General features: G+C 38.9%; 1 protein-coding gene across 12 annotated transcripts in view; it reads left to right on the forward strand.

Moving 5' to 3' along the window:
* Positions 1-7,134: 7,134 nt before the first annotated feature.
* ELAVL4 (ELAV like RNA binding protein 4) overlaps positions 7,135-24,024 on the forward strand; it is a 154,357-nt gene continuing 137,467 nt past the window's right edge. For 3 of the 12 annotated variants that reach the window (XM_077277297.1, XM_077277300.1, XM_077277303.1), the window contains exon 1: positions 7,165-7,969. In XM_077277297.1, coding sequence (XP_077133412.1) covers positions 7,853-7,969 — 117 coding nt within the window. In that variant the 5' untranslated portion in view covers positions 7,165-7,852. Of the gene's footprint in view, positions 7,970-15,972; positions 16,441-17,582; positions 17,826-24,024 lie in introns of those variants that run through there. The other 9 variants (XM_077277301.1, XM_077277304.1, XM_077277307.1 and 6 more) reach the window with 8 other exon arrangements.

Raw genomic sequence — 24,024 nt, forward strand, 5'->3', positions numbered from 1 at the left:
TGGAACAGATACATTTTGCATACTGAGACTTTATAAGAGTCTAACGATGGTGCTTTGTAGGTAGACTGAGCAGGCACTGAGTGTGGAAGAAGTTGAGCCATGGAACAGATACATTTTGCATACTGAGACTTTATAAGAGTCTAACGATGGTGCTTTGTAGGTAGACTGAGCAGGCACTGAGTGTGGAAGAAGTTGAGCCGTGGAACAGATACATTTTGCATACTGAGACTTTATAAGAGTCTCACGATGGTGCTTTGTGGGTAGACTTAGCAGGCACTGAGTGTGGAAGAAGTTGAGCCGTGAAACAGAAACATTTTGCATACTGAGACTTTATAAGAGTCTCACGATGGTGCTTTGTAGGTAGACTGAGCAGGCATTGAGTGTGGAAGAACTTGAGCAGTAGAACACATACAACTTTGGCAGAGAAGTCAAAGTGTGCTGCCTCATGGACAGAGGCATAGCTATCGGGGTCCAATCAGGGCTATGCTACTTTTAACTATATCAATATGCGCAGTGCACCAATACAATTAAACTCTGCAGTAGAGCATTGAGACACTATCTCCCTGCACTACTGCCAGTGGTGTCAGGCTGTGCAGCCGCTATGGTGCCCATGAGCTGGGGATGTGCTGGCACCAGATCTCCCACCGTCATTGCAAGTTCAACTGTATCGGCATTCTGGATGCCTCGGTGTCTGACATCTCAACACAGCGGGCCTGTAAGGTGGTGGCCATAACTCATATCGGCCAAACCTGGTCACAAGTTCGCTTTAAGTCAAATAATGGCAGATAAAAGTTTAAAAGATCACCGATGGAGATTAGTGTTTCATTTAGGATGTGATGTCAGAAAGTCGTGCTAATAGAAGTATATTGATAGGACAAGGTTATTAGGTTGGTGTATCCACTAATATGCACATAGAGTAGCAATAAGTAACGACTGCATGTATAATCGGGATCTCTCTCTTTGGGTATTGCATATTCTATATATTGAATTTAACAAAGCAGCATTACTCATGTTTTATACCTCAGCATTATGCGTTTTTAGTGAGAACCCAAAAGAGAATCTGATGTGAATATGCCCTAAGCTGGAAAAGACCACTTTGTGAGCACTTTACCAGGGTTAAACTTATGTTAAAGCTTTGTGCTAGTAATAAAGCTATTAACTTAGTTTAGACCATTATCAGACACAACACACAGCCCTTGAGATGCACTTAGCAGTGTGATAAGCCCTTTGTCAGGTATTGTCACATCTCCAGGAAGAAGTACTTACTGTACAGTGGAAAGAGATCTCTGTATTGTTCTAAAGAACATAGAAATTCGCACCACCCTTGGCTATGTGACAAAAAATGTGCATTAATGGTGCATTACTTATATAACACTGGTATGGGTACAGGAGTTCCTTCCTTCCCATCTGATCTAATAATGTAACATATCCAGTACATTAACATGATTACATTATTTTCTTTCCAATACATTCTTAAATTTGTCCAGTGACAAGCAGAAAAAAAGTTGGACCCACTTTGGTGTCCAACTTTGCAAACCAAGGCCATGATTTTGGTTTCTACAATCCATGACCCTTGGGCTACCTCCAATATACTAACAAAGCAGTTAATCTACGAATAAGAAAGTTCTAAGAAAATGGGAATTCTGCATACTGTTGATGCCCACCATCTAACTGCAAAGTGGATGGTCCAAGGTGGTCCTCCAAGGGTCATATAGCAGCCACTTGGTTTACCTCTATAGTACATACACTATTATAGGACTTTAATTCTCTAGCTTTGGATGGTATTCTACAGTAAGACAAATAGAATTATTTTATCATATTCATGGATGCTATCCTTCTAGACCAGAACACATTTGAGATGAACAGAGACGAACTTGAAGTTGTAAAGGACTTCAACCTACTCGGATCAATAATAACTCGAGATGCAGTGATGACTACGGTAGTCAATAAGACAATAGATATAGGCAAATCAACAATTAAGTCTCTCGACAAACTCTTCAAATAAAGGAACATTTCACTGGCAATGAAGACATGGCTCGTACATAGCTTGGTCTTTTCTGGCCTATCATACGGATGCGAAACCTGGACGATAAAGAAACAAGACAGCAGAAGAGTTAAAGCCTTCGAAATGTGGTGCTGGAGAAGGATATTGTCAATAATGAATGGCAAGAAGAACAAACAAATCAATTTTGGAACAAATCAAGCCAGACATGTCACTTGAAGCAAAGATCACCAAGCTACGATTTGCCTACTTTGGACTCATCATACGAAGAGAGCGATCACTGGAGAAGGACATCATGGCCAGAGAATAGAAGAAACAAGTCAAAGAGGAAAATAGATAATCCGATGGCTTGATACAATCAAGATAACAATGGAGAAGATCCTGGTGGACCTATCTAGACTTACACAGGATCAATCTTCCTACAGAGCGTTCATCCATCAAGTTACAATGGCTTGAGATCGAGCCGAAGGCTGTTAAATAAATAATAAATCCTTCTAGACATAGATGTAACTAGAATTCATGGGGCCCCAAATGAAAATGTGATGGACCCCCACCAAAAAATTAATGGTAACATTATCAAAGGCATATACAGCCATAATTAAGGTATGGAAAAGCTTAGCGCTAGGTAGCAGAAAGCCACCAACTTATACTTTCCCACAGAGAGGCTGAGCCCCCTCTAACACTGGAATTTTTGTCTTGGACCTTACTTTTCGTTGCCCTTCTAAAGGTAAATTAAGACATATTTCATAGTATTAAGCAATCTCATCCTATAAAGGGTACCATATAGCATTCTCATGGTATGCCGTTATGGTGCATAAACACATCATTAGACTTTAGTTTTGGTTGGAGTTCTATCGTCAAATGAAAAGTTGTAATGTCATTGTGGTCAGCCACCTTGTCCTTCTAGAGTTTAAATCTAGATTCCTTATCAGTATGTCTTTGGAGTGTGGAAAGAAACCGGCGAACCCAGAGGAAGCCCCCGCAAACATGGGGAGAACATACAAACTCCTTGCAGATGTTGTCCTTTCTAGGATTTTAACCTAGGACCCCAGCGTTGCAAGGCTGCAGTACTAACCAATGAGCCACCGTGCTACCCAGTATAGTACTGTCGAGAGATGCGTCCTACCAGAATATTCATGTAAGTTTTATGCAGTTCTTCGGAGTGGTACAATCACATCATTTGGCATTTGGACCAAAAAAAGGTTGCACACCTCTGATCTAATGCGTATTTTGGTGGAGCAACTCTCCGAGGTGGAAGGAAGAACCAGGCATATTGAATTTCAACATGCATGATAAGCCAAAGCTAAAATTATCTGGCAGTGACTTGTCTTAATTTTCCCACTATGAAACCTGTACACTGTGCTCAGTGGAATAATACTAAGGCAAAATGAATTTCAATATTGTTTCTAATCACATTTTTTAGTTTATTGAATACCAAACTATAAGATTCAGTATATAATAAGCTTTAATCACATAATACAAAATTTTTCATACCTTTCATGAAAATCGCGTGCACCATTTGCATCTCCTGGTCTCATCAAATCGATATATATTGCCAATCAATTATTTTAGTAAAACTCTTCTAGAAGAACTTGGATAACTTCTGCCCAATCGGTATAATTTGGACTGCATCAGAGGTATCAGTTTTCAGATGATTACATTATCTTTTGACGTCTCCGCTTCCGTCTTGTCTACTTTGACATAAACACAAAGACCCGGCAGGTGAAGACGCCTATTAATGTTGCAGTATTTCAAACATGTAATACTATAGATGCCTTTACACACTTTTTTTTCTGCATTGAATATTTCATGTGGCATAAATAATTTCTGTAAATGGTTTTGATTAAAACGTTTGAGCAATTTTGTTTCTACAGCTTGCATGTACATTGCAAGCTGCTCTATTCCGTTCACTGTCGCTGCTGACAGTGGGGCTCTGCCTGTTTTCCCTTTTTCCCTAAACTTGAATCTAAGCTGAAATCTAATAAAATTGACTGAAGACAAATCAGATTTAAGCTTAGAAAGGAGAGAGAGGGACTAGAGAAAAGGCAGCCTGATGTCACAATTAAAACTGTACACAATCAAGCAGCTTGCAATGTATTGTAATACGTGCAAGCTGAAGAAAAGAAACAATTAAATTTTTATTACATGATACAGTAAAAAACACTTTCCAAGTCATTTACAGTTTCTTTTCAGAATAAGATGTCATGTGTGTACACGAGGAACAAGAATATTTGTCTTCTACATTTTTTCACCAGTTGTCCACTCTGCAGGCCCGTCTCTACTTTTTAATTGTCTCTTAGATAGAAGGTGCAGATTAACTTCTTTGAAGGCTCCTATATATTGCACACGCAGACAGAAAAAATTCTGTTCTCTTGCCTATATGTTGCACCTAGACAGAAGCAGCAGTACTGAGCAGTGTAGATGTGAATTCAGCATTGAGATGAGATAAATCATTTACTACAAAGTTACAGCACCGTTTGGCTTTGTTTTTCCCTCTGCTCCTCCCTGATCCCTTATTGTGCTGCCAACCCACCTTGTTTAGATCAAGGCAAATTTTAGGTGTCTTTTCCCAAAGTGAATGATAAGTACAGGAGGAGCAAGTGAGAGAGGAGTGGCTCATAAGTGGAGAAAGAAACATATTTCTTTGATAAGACACATTGCAAAGTTTGTTATAGTCGCTTGTACTATTGATTCATGCAAAGTTTGATCGTTAACATTCAGCACCACCTTGTAGCTAACATTGCGGCTTCTCTGGGGAGCAGTCTTGTGCTCAGGCAATGAGGATGTAACTAGGATTATGCCCCATATCACTTCAACCAAAGAAAACCAACAGCACACAGCTGAAGGCTGCACGCTCCAAAGTCCAGGGATCCAATGGGACCAATACTCACAATAGATAAAGAAGGAGCAGCAACCATTCCAGGTGAAAAAATGTCCAAAGTCTTTATTCCGCCATAGTAAAATTACAACGTTTCGGCCATGATGGCCTTTATCAAGTATAAAATTAATCACATGTGGCCATCTTAAATAGTGTGGAGCCTATACAGCCACCAATCACCACTAAGAGGCGGCCTTTATTAAACATGTTAAAAGACAATATAATATACGTCTGCACCAAAGTTCAAGTGAAGTACATATTAAATCACATTTAATTACATGCACATCATATAAAAACTATATCTGAAATACATAAGGGAAACATGTTATCCCAAAAAGAAGCGCTGAAACTCTCGCTATCCAATCATCACATACCTATATGATAATGTCCATGAGGCAGCGCACGCCAGCGCCTGCGCACACACAGACACCCGGCAGAAGATCACATGACCACCACCGGAGTGCGCCGAGCGCATGCGCCGATCGTCGCCTACCTAAGCGTCATCACTGGGAGCGCCCAGCCGGGTAGACACGTTTCCCGAGTGAGCGGTTCTCCGCCCCCTGGTGGATCACGTGTCTACCCGGCTGGGTATCATATAGGTATGTGATGATTGGATAGCGAGAGTTTCAGCGCTTCTTTTTGGGATAACCTAGGATTGGCTAGGGGGTTTGTTTATTGTATCCACGGCCAGGGATTGGTGGCATTATCACCATAACAACGGAGGAGCTGTGTTAGGATTGGGGCAGCGATGTGTTTACGTTGATAACATGTTTCCCTTATGTATTTCAGATATAGTTTTTATATGATGTGCATGTAATTAAATGTGATTTAATATGTACTTCACTTGAACTTCGGCGCAGACGTATATTATATTGTCTTTTAACATGTTTAATAAAGGCCGCCTCTTAGTGGTGATTGGTGGCTGTATAGGCTCCACACTATTTAAGATGGCCACATGTGATTAATTTTATACTTGATAAAGGCCATCATGGCCGAAATGTTGTAATTTTACTATGGCGGAATAAAGACTTTGGACATTTTTTCACCTGGAATGGTTGCTGCTCCTTCTTTATCTATTATGCCCCATATCAGTCATATGTTTGTTATGATGAGCGGTACGACTACGGACGTGGTTGTATACATCATAGACGTTGAACAATAAAGCTATGCTTTCTTTTCAAACTGGATGGATCACAGTCACTAAAGGGATTTTTTTTTTCGATTCGCCTACATATTTCCAATTTATATCAGTTTTAACACATTTTATTTTTAAGGTAAAATGCCATTAAAAATGAAGAGCAAAATCTTTGCTTTCTTAGGGTGCTTTCACATCGCGTTTAATTACACACTCTATGGCCCCATCATGACATACGTCCGAACTCCCCCTCCAAAACCGGATATAGATGTATGCGCCTATGGGGCCATAGATTATAATGGTGGCGGTAGAGCCAATGTCCGCTCTGACATGCAGCATTTTTGGGCACATACGCCTACTGGAGACAGACACTCAGACGTAGTGGACTGCATCTGATTGTCTGCCTCCAGTTGGCGTATACGCCCGAAAATGATGCACGGCAGAGGGCACGTTTGCTCTGCTGGCACCATTATAGTCTATGACCCCGTTGGCGCATACGTCAGAATCCTGTTTTGCAGGGGGGTTCCGGACATAATCCCCGACGCTGAACGTAATGTGAAAGCACCCTTAAACTTTTCACAATACCAGCTCAGTATCTCTTCCGGCACCCCTAACATAGTTCATTCCAGGAACATCCATAATACTGACACTATATACACGGTGACGGATTGTCATTTCTTTTTTTTTTTAAGCAGTAACGCATTCAGCATGCTATGTGACGAAGCAGGGCCGAAGAGTGATCTATTCTATTTGCATCTCCATCATTTTACGCCTTATTTTGTGCCGTCTGGTTTAATTGCGAAGCTCGGCGGACTGCAGGTGCAATGCAACCATTTGCGAGGCATGCATCTGCTCGCTCGATGGAATTAACCTCCGGAATCTACGGAGACTGCGAGCAGTTTCTTCTTCGGGGAAAGGAAAGGGTTGGATAGCAGTGGGCAGTGACGAGTCATTTAGTATACAAGGGGTGATTGGAGGGACAGCCGGCAGGGGTGCATACTGCTAATATACCTGTTTTCGCACATCCAACCAAGCTCCAGGTCCCTTTTTTTTCTACCCAAGGTTATTTGCATGTTTGCTCTCAAACCACCTAGTGGATATGCTTTGAATTGTTACTTTGAAAGAATACTTTTAACACCAGCCATGTTTGTAGCAGTGTAACCTTGCAAGAGAGCAGTCCATGCTGCTTTATCCATCTGTACTCTGTGCGCTTGATCAGGGGGAAAATCCACCGAGCCGAATAGAAGCTCTGATGTGCGAACTCTAGGGAATCTTCCTATTGACTCTCTTGGAAAAAAAAAAAAAAGAACAATTCGGACAGACCCTTTGCAGACGGAGCATAAGCAAAGGCTCCTTTTTCTTACTCTCTGGCAAGATGTTTGAAATCACCAGGACCCTTAATGCTGCTTTATTAAATAACGAGGTAACAATTTGACACTTTCTAACCTTTTTGCGTGCTGACTTTAAACTGCTGTAATGAAGAATTATTCTCAATTTTTCTCCCAAATGAAGACAAAATTAACCTGATTTTGACATTTAAAAAAAAAAAGGTTTTGTTGTTTTGTGGCTTTTACGAAAAATCAAGATTTTTTTTTTTTTGCCCTCCTGTGATCTTGAAACCTCTTTGCAGCCAAGGGGGCTTCTTCCAGTGTATTGCGTTCCTAGTCCTTTTGACAGCGTAGAGGTTAATGAGTGCGTCAGTCGCCTGCTGTTGCCTATGGTAGTACGGAGTATGACTTGCAAGCTGCCCAGAGTAGGTGTTTATTAATGCTGAATTGGCTTGTGGTGTAGCCCATCTGGACTATAAGAGACGCTGCAGATTTCTTGTGATGTTAAGATGTCCGTACCATTTGGAAAGGATGTTTGCTGGAGACAGGCTGAGAGATACGCTATGAATCCGTCCCTTTTACATGCATCTGCTGCCGCTAATGACTTACAAGGCTGCTCATTTAGGGTAAGGCAATCTAATCACCTTTTGATTTGATTTCGGAGGAATCGTCTGTGCACGAGTTCCTCGTCTCTCTCCTTTTCTCTCTCTCTCTCTCTATACATATATATTTTTTTATTTTTGCAGCCGAGCTGATCTTAGCAAATGTAGATTCCTAATATTTTCCTATATGTTGCCAACTTTATACGTACGGGGGCTATCCTCAATGTCAATGCAGAATTTTGTATACAGAGGCTTGCAAGTTACGGGATATAGACAAATATTATGATAAATGACGCTTTGCTACAAATGATCTTTTTAAGATATATTTAATATCATCCATTATGCATCAAGGAGGGAAAGTTGTACATTTAACTTTTAAGATCAATCGGAATATATACTGTATCCCTAATGTCCCGGGACATTTTTTTTGACAATTTTTGGATAAATTAAAGATCAGATCAAGGTGTGTTGCATTTTTGTTGCATTGTCCCAGTACATACTTGCAAGCTGTATCTATACAAAGTATCCATTTAATGCTATTCTTGATATTCTTACGATATTGCATTTCATGTGCTCGTTCCATCGTGTGTCTATTGGCGTGCTCGTTGTATTGCTATGTGTTTTGCCATAATGTCATGAATGGTGATTATTTCTTCTGGCTACGACCAAGAGCACCTATCGGGTTAGCTTTAGTATGTGTGGTCTTATTTCACTGCCTCGTGGAACATTTAGGGTTAACAGGGTTAACTGATAACTTTCAGACTGGACTGATAGCGCCCCCTCACACTTTATAAGGGCACTTTAATTCTGGTGTCACTCGGGGGTGGGGATGATGGAAAGCAAAGTACGGCCCATGATTAAAATATTCAATCTATCGTATGAAGGTTTCATCGTAAATGAATAGTTTCCATATTCAGAGCAAGTACTATATGGCACAGACTGATTTACTGTATACACATAGCATCTGCATTGCATGGCCAGTTATGGTGGTTATGTAATATTTACATTGTGTAATATCACGTTTTACATCATCACCATCACCAAATCTTGTCTACATAACCCAGAGGAATAATATGGCTGTAAACACCTGTGCATTGCCAACAGCGATTGCCGGAGCCCATACCGCCATCTTCCAATAGCCATACTGTCGTCATAGAATGGTTATGCTTCAGCGGTTGTGTTTTACTTTCCGATCATGTCTACATACAAATGTGAACTGCGCCACCTTGACTAGGGCGTCACTCGCCAATCTTCTGAGATTGCACGGCAGTGTAGACCATGGAAGGAAGAAGCTGGATGGTTCTTGGAAGAGTAATGCAAGTTGTACTGTTAAGGAGATAGATAGATAGATAGATAGATAGATGGATGGATGGATGGATGGATGGATGGATGGATGGATGGATAGATAGATAGATAGATATGGGATAGATAGATAGATAGATAGATAGATAGATAGATGATAGATAGATGATAGATAATAGATAGATAGATAGATAGATAGATAGATAGATAGATAGATAGATATGGGATAGATAGATAGATAGATAGATAGATAGATAATAGATAGATGATAGATAGATAATAGATAGATAGATAGATAGATAGATAGATAGATAGATAGATAGATAGATAGATAGATATGGGATAGATAGATAGATAGATAGATAGATAGATAGATAGATAGATAGATATGGGATAGATAGATAGATAGATAGATAGATAGATAGATAGATAGATAGATAGATATGGGATAGATAGATAAAACAAGAACAGCACCAAAAAGCCACAAGTTGGGTGCAAAGCCCCCCAGGCAAAGACCAAACCTTATGTAGAGATTAAAAAATTGGTGTCAGCACACCATTCAGAGTGAAAAAAAGAGGATCTTCTGTTTAATAGCCCATCATGGCGATGTTTCAGTTCAAGAGTGAGGCTTGAAAAAGGTTCTCACTCTTGAACCGAAACGTCGCCATGATGGGCTATTAAACAGAAGATCCTCTTTTTTCACTCTGAATGGTGTGCTAACTCCAATTTTTGAATCTCTACATAGATAGATGATAGATAGATAATAAATAGATAGAATGATAGATAGATAGATAGATAGATAATAGATAGATAGATTGATAGAAAATAGATAGATAGAATGATAGATAATAGATAGATAGATACATAGATAGGTAATAAATAGATAATAGATAGATAGATTATAGATAGATAATAGATAATAGATAGATAGATAATAGATAATAGATAGATATAGACAATAGATAGATAATAGATAGATAGATAGATAACAGATAGATAATATATATATATATATAGATAGATAGATAGATAGATAGATAGATAGATAGATAGATAGATAGATATAGATAATAGATAGATAATAGATAGATACACTCCCTGACAGAAGTTATGTCGCTTATCCATGTTATGTAAATAAAAGCTTATAACCTGACGTTAAATTCATCCATTGGTTGTATAAATTATTCTTTTGAAAGCTGAAACCCTCCAAAATGTGGTTTAGGTTAAGAAAATAAATTGGCTTCAATGCAGAAATATTGATCAGTTAATGGACACAGAATGGTCAGATTTTGGCAAGACAAAAGTTTTGTCGCCTGGTCATATAATGCACCCAATCCTAGTTTACATCCTCACCTGTACTCTTTAAATGATCGGTTAATTAGTGTGTGTGTATAAAAAGAAACCGAGCACCCCAGACCTTAACTTGAACTGCAACTTGAGCTCTGACAACATGCCAAAAATCCACCCTGCGACCAAAGCCTGGATTATCAAGAGGCTGAAGACCAGATCCACTGCAGAGGTGGCTGGCACCTTTAATGTGTCTCAGTGTCAAGTACAAAGAATTAAAAAAAGATTTGAAGAGACTGGACATGTGTTTGACAAGCCCAGGTCCGGCAGACCCAGCAAGACAACTGCTCAGGAGGAACGTTTGTTGGTTAGAAATTCCAAAACAAGCCCCTCTTCCACTGCAGCAGAGCTCCAACAGGCCTGGTCACCTCAAGTCCCTGTGTCAACTAGAACAGTTTGTAGGATTCTGTCTAGAAATGGCCTCCATGGTCGAATCAGTGCCCAGAAGCCAGCACTAAACAAAAGGCAAATAAAAAACCGTGTGGCATTTGCAATGTCCCACAGCCTACTAAACAGATGGACGCTGGAAAAGTGTCAGAAGGTGGATTTCTCTGATGATTCTTCAGTAGAATTACGCCACAACCACCACAAATACTGCAGGAGACCTACTGGAGCCGTATGGATCCAAAATACACCCAGAAAACAGTTACATTTGGTGGTGGAAAGATCATGGTCTGGGGTTACATTCAGTATGGGGGTGTGCAAAACATTTGCAAGGTGGAAGGCAATATCAATAGCCTAAAATATCAAGAAGTATTAGCTACCTCTTATATTCCAAATCATAACAGGGGTCCAATTCTGTAGCAGGATGGTGCTCCATCTCATACATCCATCTCTACAACAAAGTTCCTCCAGGCAAAAAAGATCAAGGTGCTCAAGGACTGGCCAGCCCAGTCACCAGACATGAACATCATTGAGCATGTTTGGGGTAGGATGAAAGAGGAAGCTTGGAAGACAAAGAATCTAGATGAACTCTGGGAGGCATGTAAGACTGCATTCTTTGCTATTCCTGATGACTTCATTAATAAATTGTATGAATCATTGTTGAACCACATGGATACAGTCCTTCAAGCTCATGGAAGTTGCACAAAATATTAAATATGACTCTAATAGCACCACAACTTCATTCAACAATGTTATGCAACATATATTTGTATTTTAAGTTACTTATTTGATTGAATATCACCTTACTTTCTGTGGGCGACAAAACTTTTGTCTTGCCAAAATCTGACCATTCTGTGTCCATTAACTGATCAATATTTCTGCATTGATGCCAATTTATTTTCTTAACCTAAACCACATTTCGGAGGTTTTCAGCTTTCAAAAGAATAATTTATACAACCAATGGATGAATTTAACGTCAGGTTATAAGCTTTTATTTACGTAACATGGATAAGCGACATAATTTATGTCAGGGAGTGTAAGCTCCTCTTTTTTCACTCTGAATGGTGTGCTGACTCCAATTTTTTAATCTCTAGATAGATAGATAGATAGATAGAAAGATAATAGATAGATATATAATAGATAGATAGATAGATAGATAGATAGATGATAGATAGATAGATAGATAGATAGATTATAGATAGATAATAGATATATCGATAGATAGACAATAGATAGATAATAGATAGATAGTAGATAGATAAATAATAGATAGTTAGATAGAAAGATAGACAGATAATAAATAGATAATAGATACCTAGCTAATAGGTAGATAGATAATAGATAGATAGATAATATTTAGAAGATAGATAATAGATAGATAGATGATAGATAATAGATAGATAGATAAATAATAGTTAGATAGAAAGATAGATAGATAGATAGATAGATAGATAGACAGATAATAGATACATAGATAATAGATAATAGATAGATAGAATAGATAGATAATATTTAGAAGATAGATAATAGATAGATAGATAGATAGATAGATATAGATAGATAGATGATAAATAGATGAATGATAGATAATAGATAGATTGATAGATAGATGATAGATAATAGATAGATAGATAGATAGATAGATAATAAATAGATGAATGATAGATAATAGATGATTGATAGGTAGATGATAGATAATAGATAGATAGATAGATAGATAAATGATAGATATATAATAGATGATAGATAGATAAATAGATAGATAGATAGATAGATAGATAGATTGATAGATAATAGATAGATAGATAGATAGATAGATAGATGATAGATAGATAGATAGATAGATAGATAGATAGATGATAGATAGATGATAAATAGATAATAGATAGATAGATAGATAGATAGATAGATAGATAGATAATAGATAGATAGATAGATAGATGATAGATAGATAATAGATAGATAGATAGATAGATAGATAGATGATAGATAGATAATAGATAGATAGATAGATAGATAATAGATAGATAGAGCTTGTGTAGACATTGATGCTATATGTGGCACTCCTAGTATTGTCGGTGTCGTTACCATCCTGTGCCCCGTATACGCGCTGTATACCTCGTCACCATCGCCGGCCATGTGGCATTGCATTGGCAGATGTTATAGCTGAATTGTATTTTTCAGTGATATAATGTATCAATATAATTTAATCCATTGCAGGAATCAGAGAGACGCTGTGGCTGTTTTGTCGCCTTCCAGTCCCAGTCCCAGCACCGGTGTGCCTTGTAGCTCTCCCCCATTAGCGGAGTCCACGCCCGCTGAGTAACACACATGTACCGCCGTCTTGCCATCCAGAGCGGCCATATAATTCATAAGTGTATCTTCAAGTCTTCGCAATGTACTAAATGTTTCCCTCCATCACATCTGACTCACTAATTTAGTGGAAACGTTCTGTGCTCTCAGCATTTCTGCACCGTAATGACTTTTCTCTCAGTTTACATTAATCAATAAGGAACAAAAAAAAAATCCCTTAAAATGTTTCCTGCACATTATGGAGCTTCTTATATTTGTGTCTCAAGGGAGAAAATACAAATGTATCAGGAAACTAAAAAAAAGTAGAAGCGATGGTGTAATGTTACAATAACTCGCTTTCTTCTAAGCAATTTGCTATTGATCCTCAGATCAGTAATATCCAAGAATTGTCCCGAGATCCTTCCTGTAAATATGAAGTAACTAATGGACTCAGAAGTGGAGGCTTTCTCGTGAAGAGCGGCTCTGCGCTCGGGGTCACAGTTCACTTCTACCACTTTACATAATGCATGCCTGAATAATGCACTCTATTGGATACTGTATATAGCATTGGGGGCAACACGACCCATAAATTGTACGCTAAGTCTCATCGATCTACTTTATAGAATGAGAAGAGATACAACTTATTGGGAAATTAATCTGCATATTAGACTGGTCCATACTCATGTTTTTGTCTTGCATTTAGGCCATGTCCATCTATGGATGTATTTACCATGCAGGCAAACTAGGCACATGCCTAGGGCGGCAAAGTTTAATTCCTATTAAAGGCTACTAGTTCCACTTAGCATAATATATGTGTTATCGATAACGAAGGTGATGTAGGATGATAGGGCATAATAATATTGGGTTTTTTATTTAATTTAAAGCCCCCTTTATTCCTTTTTGCTGCATATATTATATGAATGAGGTGCAAATCAGGCTTTTGTACTCGGTACTTAGGGTATTTCTACATTCACCAGCTCTTACCTCGACTATCACTTACCATCATCATAATCGTGGATGAACTATGCATTGGCCGCCCAATCGGTCCCGCACCCACCCTCAACGGGGTTTGTACAGTCACTCTCGTCTACGGGTTTTCTGTGAATGTTAGAGGTGGTGCGTCTACATAGATCAAGCCCAAATATTGTTTTTTTTTTCAGTTTTGCATTGAGTATATATGTATTCAATCCTCAAAGCCAAAAAAAGTGGCAGAAAGACGGATGACCTCCTGTCGAAATAATTCCCATTATGGTCGGTTGCCCCATAGTCACTATATTGGCCCCATGGATGAATCACGTTGCTCCATGCACAGTCAGCCGATTTCATCCACCTTCCATTGTGGTTTTTTTGCTTTCTTCTAGGGGGTCAGTCCCCCTCTTGATCTGCACAGATGATACTTTACCCCCAAAAAATAATCCTAAGATGCTTCCATATAACACACCCAAGTACCAATACCAAAAGGAAACCATAGCGGACAACTCCCACCCACAGGCTCTTCCGGAATTTACTAATAGAGTAAAAAAAGAAAACCATTACCGAAGGTCGGAGGACTGACTTATGTTACGCCCATTGCACTCTAAGGCGGCTGATGCAGAACATCTTGGCATGCAAAGCGGACCTTAATAATTAAATAGTCAGCCTATCACATGACATCAACAGCTTGCTACTCCTTAGGCCACATTCACACTATCAGTATTCGGTCAGTATTTTACATCAGTATTTGTAAGCTAAAACCAGGAGTGGGCGATAAATCCAGAAGTGGTGACGTGTTTCTATTATACTTTTCCTCTGATTGTTCCACTCCTGATTGTGGCTTACTGATGTAAAATACTGAGCGTGTGAACGTGGCCTTAGATATAAAAAGTATTAATAAAAAATATTTTTGTTAGTCGAAATACATAAACAACCTAAAATAATAATAATAATGACAATGTAATATTATTTATTAATAATAAAAAAAATAATAATAGTAGCAATAATAATAATAAAATAATAGTAAAAGAATAAATAGTAATAGTGGTAATAATAAATAATAATAAAATAATTAATAGTAGTAGTAGTAAAGAGAATAATAATTAAATAAAAAATAATACATAAGAATGAATTATAGTAGTAACATAATAATAATAATAATAATAATAATAATAATAATAATCTAGTTCTCAGTTTTGAGTCAGGTGACTTTTTTTTTAATCTAGACCTAATTTATTTTTGTTGCAAGCTTCTAAAAAAAATTTTCTATAAAATCATCTCATTTTTCCCCCCTCCTCCCCACCATCATTGTCCTGATGATTTTTGTTGTTGTTTCCTTTAACCCACACTGTAATGTTAAAATCAATAAATTTGGATCAGTACAGACACTTTGCATGCTGGAAAAGACCCGTGAACTAATACTGTGGAGGCAAAAGCGCCCAGCTGGTCATTAATGACAAAATACAAAGCATATTCCAGTGACCGTCACCGAGCCATTAACCCCCGGGGCTCCAGCAGCAGCGTATTGAATAGAACCCACAGCAAAGCCTTCTGCAGCAGACAAAGAGTTAAGCTCCCTAGCTGTTAGAAGGCAATTTCAATAGCACCTTGCATAACCCCGCCTTCCCCAGCTCCCTCGGCCAATCAGAGGCAGCCGTTATCTGACAGATAGTCCCATAAATGCATGCAAGCAGCCAGCCAATTTTCTAGCAAGGCTCTATCCAATTTTCATATCTACACCCTACTTTCGAGAGGCATCGACACAGTCTCTTTCTCTCTCTCTCTGTGTTTTTTTCTTTTCTTTTTTTTTTCTTTCCTTATTTTTCTTTTTCTTTTTCATTTCCTTTTTTTCCCCTTTATTTCAATTCTCACAAAACACCCGATATAGTTTACTATTTATTTATTTATTCATTCATATATTGCTTTATTATTATTATTATTATTATTTAGCTGGATATCTTGTTGGGTTTTTTATTTTTTTTTTTTGCTTTTTTTACCAGTGCAGTTCGTGGATTTAGGAGGAAAAAAAAAAAAATAACAACAAAATAACAAAAAAAGACATCAAAAAATACACAAAAACTTTTTTTTTTCTTCCAAAAAACGTACAATAAAACATTCTCGAAAAATTAACTGTTGCAAGGAGAAAAGTCGGAGGTCGCGCGGCGCGAGAAAATTTTAACAGTTTAAGAATGGTGATGGTAGGTATGGCAATCTCTTTCTGTTCTTGAGTCCCTTTTGCTGTGTCGATATGTTGTGTCTTGCGTCTCTTGTTCTATGGGCATGCTGGTGTTGCTGCTGCTTTTCGTGATTGGTATTGGTGGGCTGATTTATTTATTTATTTATTTATTTTTGGTTCCCTGTGTGATAGTATCGGTGGGCTGACTTATTTATTTTTGGTTCCCCGTGTGATAGTATCGGTGGGCTGACTTATTTATTTTTGGTTCCCCGTGTGATAGTATCGGTGGGCTGACTTATTTATTTTTGGTTCCCCGTGTGATAGTATCGGTGGGCTGACTTATTTATTTTTGGTTCCCCGTGTGATAGTATCGGTGGGCTGACTTATTTATTTTTGGTTCCCCGTGTGATAGTATCGATGGGCTGACTTATTTATTTTTGGTTCCCCGTGTGATAGTATCGATGGGCTGACTTATTTATTTTTGGTTCCCCGTGTGATAGTATCGATGGGCTGACTTATTTATTTTTGGTTCCCCGTGTGATAGTATCGATGGGCTGACTTATTTATTTTTGGTTCCCCGTGTGATAGTATCGATGGGCTGACTTATTTATTTTTGGTTCCCCGTGTGATAGTATCGATGGGCTGACTTATTTATTTTTGGTTCCCCGTGTGATAGTATCGGTGGGCTGATTTATTTATTTATTTTTGGTTCACCGTGTGATAGTATCGGTGGGCTGATTTATTTATTTATTTTTGGTTCCTCATGTGATAGTATCAAGGGGCTGATTTTTAATTTTTCATCTATTTTTTATTATTTTTTGGGGGGGTCCTTCGAGTGATTTAATAGGCTGTATTAGAATGCATATTATTGTCAAGGTCATTCCGGTCTTAAGACAAAAAGCACCCTACGTGCTGGGTATAGCATCGCGATCATCTGTCTCCATTTATCCTGTGAAATTGTGTGTGTGAGGCTTCTTTTCTGTCATTGTGTTCCTGCACAAAGACTCTTTGGAAAAAAAAAAAAAAGAGAAAAAAAAATCCCTTTAAAAAAAAAAAAAAAAAAAAAATCTCGCCCCTGCTGCTAATTTCGGTTGGTCCTCTCCTTTCCCGAATGGTAATCTTTCATCGGAGTAATATATAGAGGCTTGGTAAATGCTGCATATTGTATTTCAGAGTTTCCTGCCGTGACCTCATAAAGGAGGAGGAGGCTGGCGTGTGGTTGAGCGCGCACTCTGTGTATGTATGTGTGTGAGTGTGTGCGCGTGTGTCCTTCCTAGCATCTCTTGCCAGCGGTACTGTAAGGAGGAATGTCAGTTTTTACATAACGCTCTTTTTGGTTTTGACACTGTGACAAGCTTGAAGGCTCCATCTCGATAGTCACAGATGGAGTGGAATGGCTTAAAGATGGTAAGTGCATTCTATCCATTGCTATTCTTTCTCCTTATTTTATTTTTTTTTTTGGGGGGGGGCGATTAATTTGAAATGACGTCTGCAATTTCTTCCGGCTTTGGATTTTTTTTTTTTTTTTTTAATATGGGTAATTCACGTCGAACGCGTGACTCGCCGTGTTGCCTCCAATCTAGGATAGGACCTTGACAACTATAATGTCAGTGCACGTCTATCACGGAATTACTTGGTGCTGTGTAATCTTCATTTGAATTACATGAGTCTTTGGCCGTGTCGGGATTTTTTTTTTCTCCCTGCTTGCTGCTGCTGCTGCTGTGATTGCCTTAAAGCAAAAAAAAAAAAAAAAAGCCTCCCTTTAAAAAAAAAAGAAAGCATTTGCCGCAGAATGCCCATATGTTTAATAAGTGCAGCTGGCTTTTCCTTCCTGTCCCCAAAACACTGAGCATGTAGCTCCTTGACGCTCCTTTTGTGTGCGGTTCTCACAATGGGTGTAAAGTGCCACACTCGAATCTTTGCAGTCGTGACCTGCATGGCATTTCATTGAACGCTGCAGGGAGGCAAGGGCAACAATGTAACCTACGGTTTCCTCCAAAATCCCTTTGGAAGACGTGGACCTTTAATGCCCCCCCCCCAAAAAAAAATAAGCACTTTCCCTTTCCTTATAATTTGAGGATTCTTCATCTCCTTCAAACGCCTCCTTTTTTTTTTCTTCATTCCGTTCTTTAAGGAATTGTCTTTGTCTGCTTGTTTTGATGGGTGTAAAACAAACAAGATTAGATGGAGCATTCTAAGCGAAAGCTATCGCTCCGAGGGGAAGCCAGAGAAAGGTTGCCCAGGAAACGACTAGGGAAAGAGCGGAGATAGGGGAGCAGGTGGCAATCATTTGGGAATATAGCAAGCGGCGTGAAAAAAAAAAGGACTCGGGGTTACCGCTATTATCTGCACTGCTTTAGAGCAGTCACAACTTTAATTATTCTGTACATATAGGTGCTAATTACATCTCCGCACAGATGAACGGTGAATTTGCTAACCACTATTTTTAAGCATCTGCCTCTCTGTGGAACCGCGTTTCTTTTTATGCGTTATGCATACTGAGCAAGAAGAGCGAAACCCTCGACCAACAATGTAGCAAGCACCTATATTTATTTACATGTTTGTAAACGTATCAATGTTAAACGTATCGTAGGTGGTTACATCTGTATACGTCTCGATCATCTACTTTTAAAGGGCATCATCGGCTACGTACGATCAAGGTGGATCTTCTAGAGCAAAATAGTGATTTTAGATATTTGAAAATGGGCTTTACGGCACCAGCAGGGGGTTGAGATGAAGCGGCGCATCCCCCCCAACACCCAGTTGGTTTTAAGCCGATAGCAGAGAATTGTAGCAACCATCCTTCTTCAAGGAACCCATATATTACCTTATGGTTAGGGTTAGGGTTAACACTAACCCTAACCCTTTCACTCACTTTAACATTAGGTAGGAATGGGAGGTAAGAGGCAGTCTGAAAAAAAATGGAGAAAAAAAAAAGAAAAGACATTCGGGGTCTACGCCTTGCAACCTATAGTCAGAAAGTACTGTAAGAATTAACATATTCCGATGCGATTGTCCTTTTTCCGTAGAAACATTCCAACTCGACACCATTGGGTTTTGTAGGGGACAATGTGATGATGCTTTGACGGAATTTTTCTAGGCTGTGTTTTTGAAAGTTAAGAAAATAATGACATTTCGAGTCTTCGTCGTCTTTGTTGAGTAAGGAAATACATTCATACACAAGTACAAGGGGACGTATAAACCCTGCAATCAAAATATATGTTTTACTGCAGTGCACAAAACACCTCAATTTTCCATCTTGACTAAATGAATAATGGGATAGAAAGAAAGTCTATAGTCAATGGAGAGACAGCTGATAATGGAAGGGAATTGTTACGTCGTATTCCTCTGTGCGGTGCAGCACATCCTATGTTGCCTATTTGTGCACAATACTAGTTGTGCGTGGTTTGTGCATTCTGGTTATCATGTGTTTGGGGTGTTGTGCATTGTTGCACTTGGTTTTGGCCTTCGATATGGATTATTTTGTAAATCGGTCATTTTGTAAATTGCAATATTACCATTTCCGGTGTATTTTAGGAGGATATATGCTACCTTGTGTCACAGGTCTAAGGTAACAAGCTCAATGTGGCTGTGAGTAAGTTACCATCACCGGACTAATACTTCCTGTTTGTCCATTACATTGCCCAGAGCTTCCTGGAGAAAAGGGGAAGAAACATGGAGTGATGGCAACTTCTACGAATAGAAAAAAAGCTGTTATTACTTATTGAGATTGGACCTGGTTGTGCAAGTGGCTTAGGTTTCAATGTTGCTGGCTTGTCCTTCAGTGTGCTGGGCAAGAACCCTCAATCACATACTCCATGGGAGGTCTGATCAAAGGATGTAATATCAAAGAACTGGAGAGTAGATGGAAAACAATGCAGTAAAAGTCTTCTCCAGTTTTAATGCATTCTCTGTATATGTTGGTTGTAGTTTTAGTGCACTTCCTATTTGTGCTAGTTCTAGTTTTAAGTGTAGTTTTAGTGCATTTTATGTATGTGCTGGTTACAGATTCAGTGCATTTTATGTATGTGCTGGTTGTAGTTTTAGTGCATTTTATGTATGTGCTGGTTACAGATTCAGTGCATTTTATGTATGTGGTGGTTGTAGTTTTAGTACATTTTATGTATGTGCTGGTTACAGATTCAGTGCATTTTATGTATGTGCTGGTTACAGATTCAGTGCATTTTATGTATGTGCTGGTTGTAGTTTCAGTGCATTTTATGAAAGTGCTGGTTGTAGTTTCAGTGCATTTTATGTATGTGCTGGTTGTAGTTTCAGTGCATTTTATGTATGTGCTGGTTGTAGTTTCAGTGCATTTTATGTATGTGCTGGTTGTAGTTTCAGTGCATTTTATGTATGTGCTGGTTGTAGTTTCAGTGCATTTTATGTATGTGCTGGTTGTAGTTTCAGTGCATTTTATGTATGTGCTGGTTGTAGTTTCAGTGCATTTTATGTATGTGCTGGTTGTAGTTTCAGTGCATTTTATGTATGTGCTGGTTGTAGTTTCAGTGCATTTTATGTATGTGCTGGTTGTAGTTTCAGTGCATTTTATGTATGTGCTGGTTGTAGTTTCAGTGCATTTTATGTATGTGCTGGTTGTAGTTTCAGTGCATTTTATGTATGTGCTGGTTGTAGTTTCAGTGCATATTATGTATGTGCTGGTTGCAGTTTCAGTGCATGTTATGCATCTCCTAGTTGCAGTTTTACTTGTAGTTTTAGTGCATTTCCTTTATGTGCTGGCTGTAGTTTTAGTGCATTTTATGCATGTGCTGGTTACAGTTTCAGTGCATTTTATGTATGTGCTGGTTGTAGTTTTAGTGTATTTTATGAAAGTGCTGGTTGCAGTTTCAGTGCATTTTATGTATGTGCTGGTTGCAGTTTCAGTGCATGTTATGCATCTCCTAGTTGCAGTTTTACTTGTAGTTTTAGTGCATTTCCTTTATGTGCTGGCTGTAGTTTTAGTGCATTTTATGCATGTGCTGTGCTGGTTGTAGTTTTAATGCATTTTATGTATGTGCTGGTTGCAGTTTTAGTGCATTTTATGCATGTGCTGGTTGCAGTTTTAGTGCATTTTATGCATGTGCTGGTTGCAGTTTTAGTGCATTTTATGCATGTGCATGGGTGATGCACAGCAAAGCAGAAGCAATAATCCTATACTTTGCTGGGGTCGTTACAAGACATAAAGACAATTTGGGATATTGTGAAGGTTTGTGCAGATAACAATAATTACCCCTGTCGATTTACAGCGGTGACTTGCAGAAATCCAGGACGTAGAACAGTTCAAATCCTTTCTGAATTCCTTGGTTGCTGCAAAGGTTTATATATTGTTAGAAACTCACAGTTTGCCATGGACACCTCGGCAAATGATCCCATACCGTTAACAGTCTATTGATGCCCTCCATGTGAGTGAGAAGATAAGATCCCTACATTGTTTTTCCTATAGATTATTTTGGCTTTTCTTGATGTTCACAGTTCAGCACCTTGGTCAGCAGCCTTAGGGCCTAAGTATTCTTTTCGAGTCTTCGCTACGTTGTGTTTGCTGTCATCGGATCCATCTTCTTTCGTGACTTTAAAATCCAATTGCTCCCATTCCCTTTGTTCTGAAATGATCAGTGTCTCTCAGCCGCCACTGATTTCCATGAAGCCCCCCTCCTCCCTTTTTATTCTTTACCTCTTTGTTTGCCAAATGCACAGAGCATCGACCATTGCAATCTTTGCTTGTCCTGCCCGGATCACCACCACTACCTTTCCGCTGTGGACCGTTGAGTGGAGTAGTGTCCTTTCCCCGATGTGTGTTTAGCCTCTTGGCTTGTAACTAATAGGAAGGTGCCTGAGCAATAAAATAAATATATATGAGTAATATAGGGGTGGGGGGGATATTATGATACCACGCCTGGCTCGCTCTTGGAGCCGCATACCTTTCACAAAGTCATTTGTCTACGGGACAGTAGAATGTGGAGACGTATTGAATAAGTGCTGCAATGCAGTATTTTTTTTTTCTTCAATGTCATTAGGGTGGTTAGGGTTAGACGAAGAGGGTGGTATTTTGGGGGACGTCGTTAAAAAGCATGGCTAATTTCAAGCTGCCTGTCAAATGGGGAGAAGCGGTGGAGGGGGGGACAAATCCTCAAATTTCTCCTCCCTCCGTTTTTTGTTGGCAAACGTGACCAATTATCCACAAAGATGACAGCCAGTGAAGGTTAAACTGGGGGATTATCTGCTGCTAGTTTATTATTTCCTAAAAATGTCATGGACCCCTCCAAATAAACTGATGACTTCATCATTGGTCCATTATTTGATTTACTTTGTAGCAAAGTAATACAAAGTGTCAAATGGATTACGAAGCGCCAATAGTGTTACCTTTAATTTTCCATAGGACCATGGATAAATATATAGTATCAGCGATCACACACCAATTAAGATATGGGAATGAATTATGTGTAAGAAACCCCCCAAAAATATTGTAGATTATTATATGTTATAAATGGTTATTTCGCATCGTCAAATCCGCCTCTAAGAAAAATCTGAAAAGTTATGGAATCCGTTGCACTAAATGAATGGAATCCCATCCGGTTATTCTGTTTCCAATATTTCCATCCAATGATGGAACATAATAAAAAAAAAAAAACAGTGCCGGAGAAGAAGCGCTGCAGACGTCTGACAAGTGGGCCCCAAATCCCCTATAAGGGCCGGCAGGTTAAAATAAACGCTTTATTGAATAAATTAGACGTTCTTCTAGTCCTTCTAGCTCCGGGCTCCGTCTTCCATTGGGGACAGGCTTTATGTATTGCGTAGTCAATTGTTTCTCATTACATTGATTCCAAGGGACTTCTAAATGTGCGCTCTCGTAATGACCCCTGACCCCGGGCTCTGTCACATTTACGGCACCGTAAAGGACAGTCTTATAACGCTATAAACATAACTGTTTGGATGCAGCCATCCGGAAAACAAGAAAGAGCTGATGCATAAAGGGAAGGATTAAGATGCAAATATTTGCAGCTCTATGACAGCTCGTAAAAGGGAGGAAAGACTTTTGTCAAGTCAAACGGACATTTCCGACAATGTCTGCTGTATTCTGACCCATAAATACAAGGATTAATAGGATTGGGGGGCTAAGAAGAAAAGCAAAAATCACTACTGTATAATAGGCCTATGGGAAGAAGTAGTTATCAATACCCCACCTTATTTATAAGACCCCCATATGATCATGTGACAGCAGAGATTGCCCCCTCATTCCAAAATGATTGACTATAATAAAACTTACAGTAGTTTTCTACTTAATTAAAAAAGTTGTCTAACTTTGGGAACTTTTTTTTTATACTTAAATGCACGTATATGGGGCTAAAATCATTCTTGCAATCAGGGTTTCGTTAAAAATGTTGCATTGTTTCGCTTTTACAGGCTGTTTCCTTGCATATTCAATTCTGAAGTGGTCTGTGGTCATAAATCAGCTGAGAGAAACTCAGAAAAAGACGGATAAAAAGTTAGAAACTCCCCCGAATGAGCTTACTGGTGGATCCCCAGTTAACTCATTCTGCAGCCAACAATAGAAAGTGCGGAACAGAGGCTACAGGAAGCAAACGGTGCAATATTTTTAAAGAAACTC

This window comes from Ranitomeya variabilis, chromosome 8, assembly GCF_051348905.1.
Source record: "Ranitomeya variabilis isolate aRanVar5 chromosome 8, aRanVar5.hap1, whole genome shotgun sequence".
Classification (NCBI taxonomy): domain Eukaryota; kingdom Metazoa; phylum Chordata; class Amphibia; order Anura; family Dendrobatidae; genus Ranitomeya; species Ranitomeya variabilis.